General features: G+C 44.4%; 1 protein-coding gene across 1 annotated transcript in view; it reads right to left on the reverse strand.

The window, feature by feature from the left end:
- The window catches only part of MSH2 (mutS homolog 2), a 95,034-nt gene that overhangs the window by 81,551 nt on the left and 603 nt on the right, over positions 1-12,880 (reverse strand). The window contains exon 2 of the mRNA XM_039478500.2: positions 99-253. Within this exon, the coding sequence (XP_039334434.1) occupies positions 99-253 (155 nt within the window). The remainder of the gene's footprint in view (positions 1-98; positions 254-12,880) is intronic.

The raw sequence follows: 12,880 nt of genomic DNA on the forward strand, positions 1-12,880 counted from the left end.
TATCACAATCTGCTTAAAATATTAAAACAATTAAATTATTCACATTTTCATTTTTCTACTTGTAAAAATAAAAGCAAATTTAAAAGGAAGATAATTACCTTAAATGCCAAATACCAATCATTCTCCTTGGATGCCTTATTTCCAGCTCTATTTTTATAAACTTCAACTCTATACTGACGAACCAGAAGAAGATCTTTTACAAAAGATTCAAAATTCATTTTACTAAGCACAACACTCTGTAGATTCTTTGCTCCTTAAAAATAAAATAAAATATATGTTATAGATTTGAGGTATTAAGCATTCAAGTCCTGTATTAGTTGGATTTCACGCCGCTGATAAAGACATACCCGAGACTGGGAAGAAAAACAGGTTTACTGGACTTACAGTTCCACATGGCTGGGGAGGACTCACAATCATGGCAGAAGGCAAAGAGGAACAAGCCACATCTTACGCGAATGGCAGCAGGCAAAGAGAAAGAGCTAGTAGGCCAGGCGCTGTGGCTCACGCCTGTAATCCCAGCACTTTGGGAGGCCGAGGCGGGTGGATCACGAGGTCAGGAGATCGAGACCATCCTGGTCAACGTGGTGAAACCCCCGTCTCTACTAAAAATACAAAAAAATTAGCTGGGCATGGTGGCGCGTGCCTGTAATCCCAGCTACTCAGGAGGCTGAGGCAGGAGAACTGCTTGAACCCAGGAGGCGGAAGTTGCGGTGAGCCGAGATCACGCCATTGCACTCCACCCTAGGTAACAAAAGCAAAACTCCATCTCAAATAAAATAAAAAATAAAAAATAAACCCAGGAGGTGGAGGTTGCAGTTAGTCTAGACTGCGCCACTGCACTCCAGCCTGGGCAACAAGAGCGAAACTCCATTTCAAACAACAATGAACATTTTAAAACATGCAAAAAAAAAAAAAAATTCCATTTTCTAAGGAGAAATTCAAGTTAGCTGCATAAATTTGTATAAATAATGAGGAGTCCAATGTTAATCCTCAAGACAATGGGAAAAATGTCTCCAGGGCATGTCAGAAGTCTTCATGGCTTCCCCTCTCATCATAGGCCCAGAGGCCTAGGATGAAAAAGCAGTTTCATGGGCCAGCCCAGGGTCCCCATGCTGTGTGCAGCCTAGGGACTTGGTGCCCTGCATCCCAGCAGGCTCAATACCACCTGAAGCCATGGCCCGAGATCTATGTTGGCCCCTTTCAGCCATGACTGGAGCCACTGGGACTCATATTTCTTGTATACAGTGTTGTTCATGATCATTGCTATAGCATATTCTTTGAATAAACCACAATTTACTTATGCATTCTACTGCTGGTTGGCATTTGGATAGTTTCCAACTTAGGCCTATGTGTAATCCTGTATATGTCTTTTGGGGAACATATATGTACACATTTCTGCTGGGCGTATACTCCAGAGTATTCCACTGCTAAAGAGAACTGCTGGGTCAGCTGGGTGTGGTGATGCATGCCTATAGTTACAGCTACTCAAGGCAGGAGGATGGCTTGAGCCCAGGAGTTCAAGGCTGCAGTGAGCTATATCATGCCACTGTAGTACAGCTCTGCTGATAAAGCGAGAACCAATGTTTTAAAAAGAAGGGGGAAATGCACTTGAGTATTCTTTTCAAAAGTTAAATAGAGAAATGAAACTTTAAAAAACCACTGGGTCATGGGATATGTGTATGTTCAATTTTTCTTTTTTTTTTTTTTTTTTGAGACAAGGTCTCCCATTTAGTATGTATCATATCCCTAGAAAAAGAATCCCAGGATTGGCCCAGGTGTGGTGGCTTATGCCTGTAACCCCAGCACTTTGGGAGATTGGCAGAACACCAGAGATCAGGAATTCAAGACCAACCTGGCCAACACGGTGAAACCCAGTCTCTGCTAAAAGTACAAAAACTAGCCGGGCATGATGGTGGGTGCCTGTAATACCAGCTACTCAGGAGGCCAAGGCAGGAGAATCACTTGAACCTGGGAAGCAGAGGTACAGTTAGCAGAGATCATGCCATTGCACTCCAGGCTGAGCAACAAGAGCAAAACTCCATCTCAAGAAAAAAAATAATCCCAGGATTTTCCCATTCTATGTGTTTTCATCTTTGCTTCTTCCTGGTCTATGATGCCAGCTGAGGTTGTCAGTACTATGAAACCAAAGTGGGTGCAGTGGTTTACACCTATAATCTCATCACTTTGGGAGGCTGAGGCAGGAGGATCTTTGAGCCCAGGAGTTTAAGACCAGCCTGGGCAACATGGCAAGACTTCATTTCTGCCAAAAAAAAAACTATGAAAATAAATACATTATTCTTAAAAGCTGGCTGGATGGGATCAGACTGTTGTGCCACTTTTCTAGATCTTTGAGTTGCACATCAAATCTGGGCCTGATCATTCCATACTTGTTATACTGCCAAAGAGGTTCACAGCCTTGTGATCATCAGTGATTTCAAATTCACCAATGTAACCATGCTTCATCAACAATTAGAGACTGGACAATGACTCTGAAGCAGTCTTTTCAGCATTGCCGATGCAGCCAGGACATTCATGTGCACCATTACGGTGGCACAGAAAGCTGTGTGTTCAACTTTAATAGATACTGCCCAAAAGTTTGCCAAGGTGGTTGTACTGATTTATACTCCCACCAGCTAAGTATGGGTGCTGCAGGTGTTCCACATCCTGCCAACTCCTGGCATTTTCCACCATTTTTGCATTTTAGTGATGCTAGTGGTAACGCAGTGGTATCACACTCTAGTTTTAATTTGCATTTCCCTGATGACTAACAAAGTTAAGGCCCTTTTAATTTTAATACATTTATTGAACATTTAAATATCTTTTTTTGCTGGCACTTTCTTTACACTGAATTGTAGGAATTCTTTATATATTTATGAAGATTTTTATGAATATACTATCAAATTGCTTTCTAGAAAATCGGTACCTCTTCCAGTAGTATACAATATTACTTCACTATACTCTTGCTAACATTACAATTTTATAATCTGAGACTATGTTAAGATTAAAAGCCAGAATAAGAATGGTTTCCAGGCCGGTGCAGTGGCTCACACCCGTATTCCCAGCACTTTGGGAGGCTTAGGCAGGCAAATGCCCTGAGGTCAAGAGTTTGACACCAGCCTGATCAACACGGAGAAACCCGTCTCTACTAAAAATACAAAATTAGCAGGGCATGGTGGCTACTCAGAAGGCTGAGACAGAAGAATTGCTTAAACCCAAGAGGTGGAGGTTGCGGTGGGCCAAGATCACGCCATTGTACTCCAGCCTGGGCAACAAGAGCCAAACTCCATCTCGAAAAAAAGAATGGGTTTCAGGCACTTCATTTCACAAACCAGTCAGCCAGCAATACTTCACAGACAAAAACCAAAAGTTGGGTACCAACTCAGGACTGCCAAGATTTTCATTTACCAGGTAAGGAAATTCAATAAAACCATCTATATATAATATAACCATAATTTCACATTTTTTTTTTTTTTGAGACAGGGTTTCACTCTGTCACCCAGGCTAGAATGCATCACCACTCACTACAGCCTTGATCTCCTGGGCTCAAGCAACTCTCCCACCTCGGCCTCCCAAAGTCCTGGGCGTGAGCAACCTCACCCAGCCAAAATGATTATTTTAACACCAAAAAACTAGTAAGTGCAAGCTGGGTGTGGTGGCTCATGCCTGTAATCCTAGCACTTTGGGACGCTGAGGCGGGTGGATCACAAAGTCAAGAGATCGAGACCATCCTTATCAACATGGTGAAACCCCGTCTCTACTGAAAATGCAAAAATTAGCTGAATGTGGTGGCACGCGCCTGTAGTCCCAGCTACTCAGGAGGCGCGAGAATTGAACCCAGGAAGCAGAAGCTGCAGTGAGCCAGTTGCACTCCAGCCTGGCAACAGAGAGAAATTCCATCTCAAAAAAAATAAAAAACAAAAAACAAAACAAAACAAAAAGAGCAAGTATACACAATGTCCACTAGCTTCCATTAGGCATTCAGACTCAGATCACCATACATGTGGCCATCAATCTACTCAGAAATAACTTGCCAGATGGGCAGCATCGCACATTCCTCTTAGCATACAGCCACTGTCCAGTTAGCATCCACAAAGCCCTTCTGCCCAGGACAGCTCAGGCACAAGGAGCAGAATTCATGTTAGTGGTGCCAAGTGGCTACCTTAGCTTAGAAGGCTCATGCTCCTAGGAGCCAGTACCTTCTGCACCATGCCATAGGCAGAGTTTCCAAGGACCCATAGGGAACATACCCATTATTTATTTATTTATATTATTATTATTATTTGAGACAGAAACTCACTGTCGCCAGGCTGGAGTGCAGTGGTGCAATCTCGGCTCACTGTAACCTCTGACTCCCTGGTTCAAATGATTCTCCTACTTCAGCCTCCCAAGTAGCTGGGATTAGGCACACACCACCACGCCCAGCTAATACTTGTATTTTTAGTAGAGACGGGGTTTCACCATGTTGGCCAGAATGGTCTTGATCTCCTGACCTCGTGACCTGCCTGCCTTGGCCTCCCAAAGTGCAGGGATTACAGACATGAGCCACAGCACCCAGCCCATATCCATTATTAAAGATACTACATTTAGAGAGTTCAAACTAGGGCATCCTCATCTGGTGTATATAGTTCAATCTGGAGTCATTTTTATAAGCAATGTTGCCTTATCAGGTTTCCAGGGGAATAGGGCAGCAAAGGAAAGTTTTGTTAATCCTTTACCCACATGGCATATTTAAAAGAAAAATTCCAGCCAGGCATGGTGGCTCAAGTAATTCTAGCACTTTGGGAGGCCGAGGCAGGTAGATTACCTGAACTCAGGAGTTCAAGACCAGCCTGGGCAATGTGGTGAAACCCCGTCTCTACTAAAATATAAAAAATTAGCTGGGGTGGCAACATGCATCTGTAATCCCAGCTACTCAGGAGGTTGAGGCAGAAGAACAGCTTGAACCTAGGAGGCAGAGGTTGCAGTGAGCCAAGATGACACCACTGTACTCCAGCCTGGGCAACAGAGCAAGACTCCATCTCCAGAAAATAAAAAAAAAGAAAAGAAAAATTCCTTCTAAGAAGTACTGGCAAAGTTACATCAACATTTATTATTAAAAATCCTTGGTTATATTCACCTTAAACAGTTCATTTAAAAAAAAAAAGGCCGGGCGCGGTGGCTCAAGCCTGTAATCCCAGCACTTTGGGAGGCCGAGGTGGGTGGATCACAAGGTCAAGAGATCGAGACCATCCTGGTCAACATGGTGGAACCCTGTCTCTACTAAAAATACAAAAAATTAGCTGGGCATGGTGGCACATGCCTGTATTCCCAGCTACTCAGGAGGCTGAGACAGGAGAATTGCCTGAACCCAGGAGGCGGAGGTTGCGGTGAGCCAAGATCACGCCATTGCACTCCAGCCTGGGTAACAAGAATGAAACTCCGTCTCCAAAAAAAAAAAAAAAAAAAAAAAAAAAATGCCGGGTGTGGTGGCTCACGCCTGTAATCCAAGCACTTTGGAGGCCAAGGCGGGTGGATCACCTGAGGTCGGAAGTTCAAGACCAGCCTGACCAACATGGTGAAACCTCGTCTTTAAAAAGAATTTTAAAAAAATTAAAAAAAAACAGTTCCTCAGCTTTTGGGAACCACGGTACATTTTTTGGTTTTGAGACCCTCTCTTTCTTACTTTGCTCAATTTCTAGAAACAAATTACCAAACGTTTTATAACTATCATTAATAAGGAGATAAATATTAGGACAATCTTTACTAAAAATGTGCCCTTGGCATAAGGCTGTAATGTAAAAAATAGATCCGCTTTTTGCCTATGGATGCTGCCAAGGGAGCATCACTAAAATCTCTCTTCTCCCTGCCAATATCTAAGTCAGAGTCTCCTCAAGAGCCTGAACAGCTGAAGAAGCTCTTCATTGCAGGGCTGAGCTTTGAAAGAAACAATAAGGGCCTGAAGAGCCATTCTGAGCAATGGGAAACACTCACAGACTGTGTGGTAAAGAGAGATCCAAACACCAAATGCTCCCAGGGTTTGGGGTTTGTCACCTATGCCACTGTGGAGGAAGTGGATGCAGCCATGAATGCAATGCCACACAAGCTGGATGGAAGAGTTGTAGAACCAGAGAGCTGTCTCAAGAAAAGATTCTCAAAGACCAGGTGCCCATTTAACTGTGAAAAAGATATTTGTTGGTGGCATTAAAGAAGATACACTGAAGGCCAGGCGCAACTATAATCCCAGCACTGTGGGAGGCTGAGGCGGGTGAATCACCAGAGGTCTGGAGTTAGAGACCAGCCTGGCCATCATGGTGAAACCCCATCTCTACCAAAATTACAAAAAATATATATATTTGCTGTGCATGGTGGCGCATGCCTTTAGTGCCAGCTACTCAGGAGGTTGAGGCAGGAGAATCACTTGAACCTGGGAGGTGGAGGTTACAGTGAGGCGAGATCGAACCACGGCACTCTAGCCTGATGACAGAGCAACACTCCGTCTCAAAAAACAGAAAAAAAAAAAAAAAAAAAAAAAATTTCATACCATGAATGGCTGCAATTGTGAAGTTAGGAAAGTCCTGTCAAAGCAAAGATTGCTAATGATGGCCAGGCACAGTGGCTCATGCCTGTAATCCCAGACTTTGGGAGGCTGAGGTGGGTGAACTGTCTGAGGTCAGGAGTTCGAGACTAACCTGGCTAACATGGTGAAACCCCATCTCTACTAAAAATACAAAAATTAGCTGGGCATGGTGACACATGCCTATAGTTACAGCTATTTGGGAGGCAGGAGAATCATTTGAACCCAGGAGTGGAGTTTGCAACAAGCTAAGATCACGACACTGCACTCCAGCCTGGGCAACAGAGCAAGACTCCGTCTCCAAAAAAATAAAAATAAGAGAGAGAGAGATGGCTAGAGCTTCATTCAGCCAAAGCGGCCAAAGTTGTTCAGGAAACTTTGGTGGTGGTCATGGAGATGGTTTCAGTGAAAATGACAACTTTTGTCACGGAGGAAACTTCAGTGGCTGTGGTAGCTTTGGTGGCAGCCATGGAGGTGGTGGATATGGTAGCAATGGGATGGCTATAATGGATTTGGTAATGATGGAAGCAATTTTGGAGGTCATGGAAGCTACAATGATTTTGGCAGTTACAACAATCAAGTCTTCAAATTTTGGACCCATAAAGGGAGGAAACTTTGGAGGCAGAAGCTCTGGTCCCTATGGTGGTGTAGGCCAATACTCTGTCAAGCCATGAAACCAAGGTGGCTATGACAGTGGCAGAAGATTTTAATTAGGAAACAAAGCTTAGCAGGAGAGAGCCAGAGAAGTGACAGGGAAGCTACAGGTTACAACAGATTTGTGAACTCAGCCAAGCACAGCGGTGGCAGGACCTAGCTGCTACAAAGAAGACATGGTTTAGAAAAATACTTATGTGTACGGACAAAAAACTCTAGGACTATATTTGTGACTAACTGTATAACAGGTCATTTTAGTTTTTCTATGAAAAGTGTAAAGCATTCCAACGAAGGGTTTTAACGTAAATTTTTTGGGTTTTTTTGCACCCATGCTGTTGATTGCTAAATATTAATAGTCTGATCATGATGCTGAATAAATGTCTTTAAAAAAAATAGATCCTTGGGAATAACAAACATTTCCTTACTAATTTCTTTGACAAGTTTAACTCATCTTTAAAAACTTTCGGCCGGGCGCGGTGGCTCAAGCCTGTAATCCCAGCACTTTGGGAGGCTGAGGCGGGTGGATCATGAGGTCAAGAGATCGAGACCATCCTGGTCAACATGGTGAAACCCCATCTCTACTAAAAATACAAAAAAAAAAAAAACTTTCAACATGAGGCCGGACTTGATGGCTCACACCTGTAATCCCAGCACTTTGTAAAGCCGAGGCGGGTGGATCACAGCGTCAGGAGTTCAAAACCATCCTGACCAACATGGTGAAACGCCATCTCTACTAAAAACACAAAAATTAGGCTGGCTGTGGTGGCTCATGCCTGTAATCCAAGCACTTTGGAGGCCAAGGCGGATCACCTGAGGTCGGGAGTTCAAGACTGGCCTGACCAACATGGTGAAATCTCGTCTAAAAAAAATAATGAAATTTAAAAAAAAATTTTTTTTTTTTAATTAGCTGGGTGTGGTGGTGCATGCCTGTAATCCCAGCTACTCAGGAGGCTGAGGCAGGAGAATTGCTTGAACCTGGGAGGCAGAGGTTGCAGTAAGCCAAGATCACAACACTGCACTCCAGCCTGGGGGACAGAGTGGGACTCCATCTCAAAAAAAAATAAAAAATAAAATTAAAATAAATAAAAACTTTCAACATGAATAAGATGAGGTGACTGTCTAAACTGTCATTTTCTTAGAAATGTCCCTGGTAAACATCCACATTTCAACCTTCAAGGATAACAAAGGAAGCATTATGTTTTTAAAAATCTATGCTACACTATTTAAAAAAAAAAAAAAAAAGGCTAGGTGTGGTGGCTCACACCTGTAACCTCAACATTTTGGGAGGCTGAGGTGGGTGGACCACAAGGTCAGGAGATTAAGACCATCCTGGCCAACATGCTGAAACCCCGTCTCTATTTAAATTAAAAAAAAAAAAAAAACTGGGCCAGGCACGGTGGCTCAAGCCTGTAATCCCAGCACTTTGGGAGGCCAAGGCAGGTGGATCACGAGGTCAAGAGATCCAGACCATCCTGGTTAACAAGGTGAAACCCCGTCTCTACTAAAAATACAAAAAATTAGCTGGGCATGGTGGCGTGTACTTGTAATCCCAGCTACTCGGGAGGCTGAGGCAGGAGAATTGCCTGAGCCCAGGAGGTGGAGGTTGCGGTGAGCCAACATCACGCCATTGCACTCCAGCCTGGGTAACAAGAGCGAAACTCCGTCTCAAAAAAAAAGAAAAAAAAAAAAAAAAAGACCAGCATGGGCAATATGGCAAAATCCAGTCTCTACAAAAAATACAATAATCAGCCAGGCATAGTGGTGCACATCTGTAGTCCCAGCTACTCAAAGCCTGAGACAGGAGGACCAGTTGAGCCCAGGAGGCGGAGGCAGCAGTGAGACAAGATCATACCACTACACTCCAACCTGGGAGACAGAGTGAGAGCCTGTGATTTTTTTTTTGGAGGGAAAAAAAAAAAAAAAAATCTATGCACCAATATAAAAGATTCCTGGAGGTTCATATAAATTTTCTTCCCAATAAACAGATACAATACTCAGTATCCATTAATCTTTTCACTATCTAAATTAAATTAGAAAATAAAAGTAGGCCGGGCGCGGTGGCTCAAGCCTGTAATCCCAGCACTTTGGGAGGCCAAGGTGGTGGATCATGAGATCGAGAGATCGAGACCATCCTGGTCAACATGGTGAAACCCCGTCTCTACTAAAAGTACAAAAAAATTAGCTGGGCATGGTGGCACGTGCCTGTAATCCCAGCTACTCAGGAGGCTGAGGCAGGAGAACTGCCTGAACCCGGGAGGCGGAGGTTGCGGTGAGCCGAGATCGCGCCATTGCACTCCAGCCTGGGTAACAAGAGCGAAACTCCGTCTCAAAAAAAAAAAAAAAAAAGAAAGAAAAAGAAAAGAAGGCCGGGCGCGGTGGCTCAAGCCTGTAATCCCAGCACTTTGGGAGGCCGAGGCGGGTGGATCACAAGGTCAAGAGATCGAGACCAACCTGGTCAACATGGTGAAACCCCGTCTCTACTAAAAATACAAAAAATTAGCTGGGCATGGTGGCGTGTACTTGTAATCCCAGCTACTCGGGAGGCTGAGGCAGGAGAATTGCCTGAGCCCAGGAGGTGGAGGTTGCGGTGAGCCAACATCACGCCATTGCACTCCAGCCTGGGTAACAAGAGCGAAACTCCGTCTCAAAAAAAAAGAAAAAAAAAAAAAAAAAGACCAGCATGGGCAATATGGCAAAATCCAGTCTCTACAAAAAATACAATAATCAGCCAGGCATAGTGGTGCACATCTGTAGTCCCAGCTACTCAAAGCCTGAGACAGGAGGACCAGTTGAGCCCAGGAGGCGGAGGCAGCAGTGAGACAAGATCATACCACTACACTCCAACCTGGGAGACAGAGTGAGAGCCTGTGATTTTTTTTTTGGAGGGAAAAAAAAAAAAAAAAAATCTATGCACCAATATAAAAGATTCCTGGAGGTTCATATAAATTTTCTTCCCAATAAACAGATACAATACTCAGTATCCATTAATCTTTTCACTATCTAAATTAAATTAGAAAATAAAAGTAGGCCGGGCGCGGTGGCTCAAGCCTGTAATCCCAGCACTTTGGGAGGCCAAGGTGGTGGATCATGAGATCGAGAGATCGAGACCATCCTGGTCAACATGGTGAAACCCCGTCTCTACTAAAAGTACAAAAAAATTAGCTGGGCATGGTGGCACGTGCCTGTAATCCCAGCTACTCAGGAGGCTGAGGCAGGAGAACTGCCTGAACCCGGGAGGCGGAGGTTGCGGTGAGCCGAGATCGCGCCATTGCACTCCAGCCTGGGTAACAAGAGCGAAACTCCGTCTCAAAAAAAAAAAAAAAAAAGAAAGAAAAAGAAAAGAAGGCCGGGCGCGGTGGCTCAAGCCTGTAATCCCAGCACTTTGGGAGGCCGAGGCGGGTGGATCACAAGGTCAAGAGATCGAGACCAACCTGGTCAACATGGTGAAACCCCGTCTCTACTAAAAATACAAAAAAATTAGCTGGGCATGGTGGCGCGTGCCTATAATCCCAGCTACTCAGGAGGCTGAGGCAGGAGAATTGCCTGAACCCAGGAGGCGGAGGTTGCGGTGAGCCGAGATTGCGCCATTGCACTCCAGCCTGGGTAACAAGAGCGAAACTCTGTCTCACAAAAAAAAAAAAAGAAAAGAAAAAAAAAAGAAAAGTATTCGAACTATTAGGCTGGTCCTAGTGGCTCCCACCTGTAATCCCAGCGCTTTGGGAGACAAAGACACAAGGATTACTTGAGGCCAGGATTCAAGAATGCCCTGGGTAAAACAGTGAGACCCCATCTCTTAACAAAAAAAAAAAAAAAAAAAAAAAAAGCTAGAAAAATCAGTGATGCAAATTACACAAATATATACAGTAGCTTATAACTTTTTACAACACTTTAGGCCGGGGGTGGTGGCTCATACCTGTAATCCCAGCACTTTGGGAAGCCGAGATGGGTGGATCACAAAGTCAGAAATTCGAGACCAGCCTGGTCAATATGGTGAAACCCTGTCTCTACCAAAGATACAAAAAACTAGCTGGGCATGGTGGAGTGCACCTGTAATCTCAGCTACTCAGGAGGCTGAGGCAGGAGAATTGCTTGAACCCAGGAGGCAGAGAGGTTTCAGTGAGCGAGATAGCACGGTTGCACTCCAGCCTGAGAGACGACAGCGTGAGACTCCGTCTCAAAAAAAAAAAAAATTTTTTTTTACATCACTTTAAATATTAAGACTATCTAAACTGAATACAAAAATAAGAAAGCCATGTGTACTAGCCTTGAGTAGCCTAATTCATACAACTTTAAATTAGAAAGCAACTTACACCATCATAATTAAGCGACCTGTAACTATTGCTAGCTTGTCTTTTCTTTCCTTTTCTTTTTTTTTTTTTTTGAGATGGAGTCTCTCTCTGTCACCAGCCTGGAATGCAGTGGTGGGACCTCAACTCACTGCAACCTCTGCCTCCTTCGTTCAAGCAATTCTCTGCCTCAGCCTCCCGAGTAGCTAGGATTACAAGTTCCTGCTACCACGCCCAGACAATTTTTGCATTTTTAGTAGAGACGGGGTTTCACTATCTTGGCCAGGCTCTTCTTTTAACTCCTGACCTCCTGATCCACCTACCTCGGCCTCCCACCAAGTGCTAGGATTACAGGTGTAAGCCACAGCGCCCAGCCTGCTGGCTTGTCTTAGCTGGTCCTAACACCTCTACTCTTTCCCTCTTCTAAGCCAGCCTCTACACTACAGCTAAAATGACCCCACACACCGCTGGATGCTTACTTAAAAATCTTCAGACTTTTCACTGCCTACAGCATAAAATTCCAACAGCTCAACACAACCAGAAGAGTCTTTTGTTACCTAACCCCACCCACCTGGGCCAGTCTCCTCACCTTCCTTTTTTACACCAGTGACGCCAGTCTACCTCTTTTCAAGCCCTCTCCCTAACAAACTCCTAGTCCCTCAAGACTCAACGTAGACTTTGGTGTCTCATAATGCCCTCTCCGACGTCTCCAGTCTTTGGCGGTCCTTCCTTGGCGCCTCTTGCAACTTCTTACAAGCTCACCTCCATAAGCCACCAACTTGAATTGTAATTATTTCTGCCTTGCTTTGCAATAGTGATCTCTATGAAAGTAAAGGTATTTCTTTTTCATCTAGTGTCCATAACCCTGCCTGACACGTTTCTATCTAACGAATGAAACATTTTTCATCAGGAGCATCGCATTTGTACTAGTCCTCTAGTCAGGACTAGAACCCACAACTCTACTCCTCCTAGGATGCTCTTTTCATTAGCATAACTACTTAGCGGCAAGAAAGCTCAAAGAAAACAGGGAGAAGAGGTCAACTAGGCCTATCCAGAACATTTGGCCTACATAGGGTGAGACATTTGTAACTTTCCAGGGAGAGATGATGCTGGATAGATGGGGCCACACGTTAATGAGCGAGGGGCAGCGACTTAATCCCAAGAAGCCCAGCTCGAGTCCGCTGGTCCTGACCACTTCATTATACTGCACCTCAAGAGCGCTCCATTATCAGCCTCTTAGCCGGACCAGCGGCATAAATGGGAGTGCCGTGGGGACAGAATTACGTGGGTGGCATAAAAGGGTCTCCCAAACCCCCCTCCATTTTAAATATCACTCCTGGCTGCCGTTTGTAGTAAGAGACTCTGGCCATGTATGTAATGAGCACTA

The sequence above is a fragment of the Saimiri boliviensis genome, chromosome 1 (genome assembly GCF_048565385.1).
Source record: "Saimiri boliviensis isolate mSaiBol1 chromosome 1, mSaiBol1.pri, whole genome shotgun sequence".
In the NCBI taxonomy this organism is placed as follows: Eukaryota; Metazoa; Chordata; class Mammalia; order Primates; family Cebidae; genus Saimiri; species Saimiri boliviensis.